The following is a 4,144-nucleotide window of genomic DNA, read 5'->3' as shown; positions in this document are numbered from 1 at the left end:
CCTGGCTGTGCTCCCCTCAAGGAACGTTGGGATGGATTTATTGAGCACTCGTCTCTCAATGGGGTCAGTGATGTGTCTGACACAGAGCACAGATCAGCCCAGTCTAGTCTTTATAGATGGTATTAATTAATAATTAATAGGCTGTACGGTGCACACAGGAACTGATAGATTATATTGCACCAACTAGCAGCTACAAGTAATCATCGATAATCAGTATCAGTATCAAATGTCACCATTAGGTTGGATGTGTATGTCACACACATGTAATCGGGGTCCAAGAAGATAAAGTTTTTTATTCTGCATGTTCTCCAGTTTATATACTCTTAACAAAGCTTGATATTAATTGGTGCAAAGCAATTAGCATCAATATAATTGGCAAAAGTTTTACAGAAATTTAATAAGGCACGTATACACATGTACTTAGGCACATAGTGTAGCTAACAAAAATTTCCATCTATCTTTTCCAATCGTTTCCATGCTGACGGCCTTGTCATCTCCCTTGCTATGGATACATTTAGTAACCATCAATTGTTACTTCTTCTCTTAACTCAGCTTTGCTTGCAGGCCAGCTGTCAAAGCCCCTCCATAATCAAATTGCTGGTGATTCATAACAATGCGGAAAAGCCAATACAGGAATGCAGAAGCCAGTTAGTGTCATTTATAACCCATCTCTGCTGCAGGCACAGTGAAAAGCTGGAAGCTCTTGATGGGACTCATTCACCCCTGTCCCTGAGTGTCCCCAGAATGTCCCTGAGTGTCCCCAGTGACATTACCCTGGGAATTCCCATCAGGATTTGGGTCAATTTCAGTGAAAATTCCCAGAAAATTCCCTATATTTGTTTCAAACCCTACATGGCGAGCTGGGGGAAGAGAACAGGTGATGCCAGCCATGTCCCCGATGATGTCACTGCCCTGATGACCTCACATTGGTGACATCACTGTCCCTGCAGCAGATTCGGGATGTCCTGGGCAGCTTTTTGGCACCGCTGGGGCGATGGAGCCATCGGGGTCACCACACCTGAAGATGGTGTGGACGTCCCCAAGTGCCCCCACCAAGTGGTCCCTGGCCAGGAGGCTGCTGGCCACCCACAGCCACTCAGCCCTGGTCACCTTGGCTGCCAAAGCAGCGCGGAAATGGTGGCATGGCTCCCCTGTCCCCCTTATGGTGTCTGTGATCCCCCCAACCATGTGCTGCAGCTGCCGGGAGAACACTGATTTTTCTATATGCAATCACCAGGTGCTTCAGCAGCCCCAGGGGCTCCTCCGCCTGCTGTCTCATCGTTTTGACTCCCCTCGCCTGCCTCTCGGCCACCACAGCCCCTCCCACATCCTGTCCCACATCTATGACACCTTCTCTTATGGCCCCCCTCAAGGCCTTTTCTATGCCCTTTCTTGAGACTTCTTCCATGGCCATGGTGATGCCCCTGCCGTTGGCCATGTCCCTGCAGGCGTCCCGGAGCTTGGTGGCCTCTCTGGTCAGCTGGGTCCAGCTGTCCTCCAACGTGGACACCGACCTGTGCCACTCGCTGGCCACCATTGTCACCTGGTCCCTTCTCACCCCAGGTGGTCCATGGGATGTTCTCGTAGGCGGCCAGGGCCGGGCACAGGGAGGTGGGAGCGTCAGCAAGATCGGAGTCGCAACAGCAGTGCTGGAAGGGCTTAGCAATGTTGTGCTTCAGCAGGGCCAAGGACAGCTGGTAAAGAGACAGGGGACGTGTCAGGGACGTGGTGGCACTTGTGGCCTCCTGTGGCGGCCCCTGTGCCCTCCCGGGTTCCCCTTTGTCCCCTCTGTCCCTTTGTCGGTGTCTTGTCCCCTCCGGCACCCCCTGTGCCCGCTGCTGTCCCCTCTGCCACTCCCCTGCTGTCCCCTCTGCCACCTCAGTGATCCCACTGCTCTCCACTGTGCCACCCCCTGCCGCCACAGTTGAAGCCCCTGCCACACCCTGCTGTTCCCTCTGCCACCCCCCCAGCTCCTGTGTCCCTCCCCTCCCGTGTCCCTCCCTCCCCCACTGCCCCTCCCCCTCCGTGTTTCCTTCCCCCGTCACCTCCCCACTTCCTGCTCCCCCCCCCATCCCCTTTGTGACTCCGTCCTCTCCCGCCACCCCCTCCCCCATCCCCCATTGCCCCCTTTTCCCCGTCCCAGTGGCACCTTTTGGGGCTCCATGCTCACTGGGGAGAGCTTGGGGAAGATTCGGGGACACTCCGGAGGTCGAAGGAGCCTTGGGATGTCCTCGATGGCTCTTTGGCACCGCTCGGCCACCCCGCAGGCACTGGGGCTGGTGGGACCACCAGTGAACAAGCACTTGGTGATGTCATCAACTGGCCCCACCAGGTGATCGTGGACCAGGCAGGCACTGGCCTCCCACAGCTGCTCGGCCACGGCCACCTTGGCCACCAAGTCCTTGGGGACATCAGGGGACACCTCATTTGTCCCCTCCAGGGTAACCACGATGTCCCCAACCCTGCGCTGCAGCTCCCGGGGGAAGGCGGTGGCTTTGTCACATGCAGTCACCAAATGCTCCACCAGCTCCAGGGACACCTCCACCCGCTGTCTCACCATGGTGGCCCTTGTTGCCTCGCTGGCAGCCACCCTGGCCTCTCTCCTCACCTGGGCTCCATGCCCGGACACCACCTCAGCCTCCTCCTCCCTGCCCAGGGCCTGACCCAGCTCCACCATGTTTTCCTGAGCTGTCCCATCACGGGCAGCCAGGCCCAGCTGCTCCCTGGCCCGGGCAGTGGCGGTGGCTTCCTCAGTGGCTGCCTCAGTGGCCAAATCCCTGCAGGTGTTGAGGAGCTCGGTGGCCTTCCTGCCCAGCTCGGTGCTGTTCTCCAGGCACTTATCCGCCGACCCCAGCCAGTGCCTGGCCACCATTTTCACGCAGTCCCAGGAGGTCCATGGGGTGTTCTCATAGGCGGCCAGAGCTCCACTCAGGGAGGTGGGACGGGCTTTATTGTTGGAGGTGACATCACGGTGCCACCAGGTGTCATAAATGGACTCCGTGGTGTCCCTGAGCTTCCTGCTGAAGTCCACCAGCTTGGAGTACAGGTACTCTAGGGACTTGAGTGGCACCTCGTCCCACCTGGGCATGGTGTCCAGCAGCTCGCCCAGGGTGGCCACCACGGTGACCTGTGGCTGCAGCAGGGCTGGGGACAGCTGGGGAGGGGACAGGGGAGATGTCAGGGACCTGGTGGCACTTACAGCCTCTTGGCCTGGCCCTCTGTCCCCGAGGGCTCCCCTTTGTCTCGTAAATCTCTTTGTCAGCCTCTTGATCTCCCTGACACCCCTGCCCCTCCCCTCGTAGCCCCTCCCAGCCCCTCCCAGCCCCTGCCCTCTTGCTGTCCACTTTGCCACCCCCCCGCTCCCACTGCTGTCCCCTTTGCCACCATCGCCACCACCCGTGTCCCCCCCATCCCCCACTATGTCCCTTCTCGCCCATTGTCCCCGCTACCGGCCGGGTACCCCCCGTGTCACCTCTCCCCTTTCCTGTCGCACCTCTTTGGCCTCCATCGTCACTGGGGACACCCTGGGGACGCTCGGGTGGCGAACGAGTCCCGGGACAGAAGCGGCGCGGCTGGCGGCTCCCGCAGCGGCGGCAGAGCCGTGGCGCGAGGAGCGCCAAAAGGGCGGGGCGGCGCGGTGACGTCACCGCCCGCCATTTCCGGTACCGCTCCAATGCATGGGTGGCTGCTTCGGCTCGATCCCAGGGGGTTTAGCTCCATCCCCAGGGGATTTAGGCTCCATCCCCAGGGGATTTAGGCTCCATCTCGCCATTTCCAGGCGGATTCTGCCGTTCCCGGCCGCATTTAGGAGCCCACAGAGTTGCCGTCACTCAAATTGGCGTCCTGCTTCTCTCGCGAGACCTCTGGCGAGAAGCGCCCGAAGCCGCGCGGACCAATCAGGTGCTGTGCCTGGCAGAAGTACTGGCAGAAGTCCCTCCCGTGGCGGCGTCAAGTGGCCGCTTCCGGCAGAACCGCGGTGCATTGTGGGCATTGTGGTCCCGGTGGGGCCCAGCGGAGGCGGAGCGGGGCCGAGGCCGCGGGGGCAGGGGGCGGGGCGGGAATCTGGGGGCGCCGAGGGAGCCCCGGGACCGCCCCCGGCAGCGCGGGATCGGCGACAGCGGTCAGCACCGGGAGCGGGAAGTGG

General features: G+C 60.2%; 1 protein-coding gene across 1 annotated transcript; it reads right to left on the bottom strand.

The window, feature by feature from the left end:
• Positions 1-273: 273 nt before the first annotated feature.
• Positions 274-3,600, bottom strand: LOC134432706 (uncharacterized). The gene is made up of 3 exons (XM_063181597.1): positions 3,494-3,600; positions 2,150-3,154; positions 274-1,694 (listed from the first exon to the last, which is right to left on the bottom strand). Exons 1-3 carry the CDS (start codon positions 3,506-3,508, stop codon positions 1,221-1,223), a joined length of 1,494 nt encoding a protein of 497 aa, XP_063037667.1. The 5' UTR covers positions 3,509-3,600; the 3' UTR covers positions 274-1,220.
• Between the last annotated feature and the right edge of the window lie 544 nt (positions 3,601-4,144).

Source organism: Melospiza melodia (assembly GCF_035770615.1).
Source record: "Melospiza melodia melodia isolate bMelMel2 chromosome 7 unlocalized genomic scaffold, bMelMel2.pri SUPER_7_unloc_1, whole genome shotgun sequence".
Classification (NCBI taxonomy): Eukaryota; Metazoa; Chordata; class Aves; order Passeriformes; family Passerellidae; genus Melospiza; species Melospiza melodia.
This window is presented reverse-complemented; position numbering and strand designations above follow the sequence as displayed.

Bases quoted from the DNA above. Each gene is read 5' to 3' on its own strand.
- LOC134432706 (XM_063181597.1), bottom strand. The intron at 1,695-2,149 runs GTGCCACTGGGA...TCTCTTTACCAG, and splicing joins TGAGCATGGAGCCCCAAAAG to CTGTCCTTGGCCCTGCTGAA.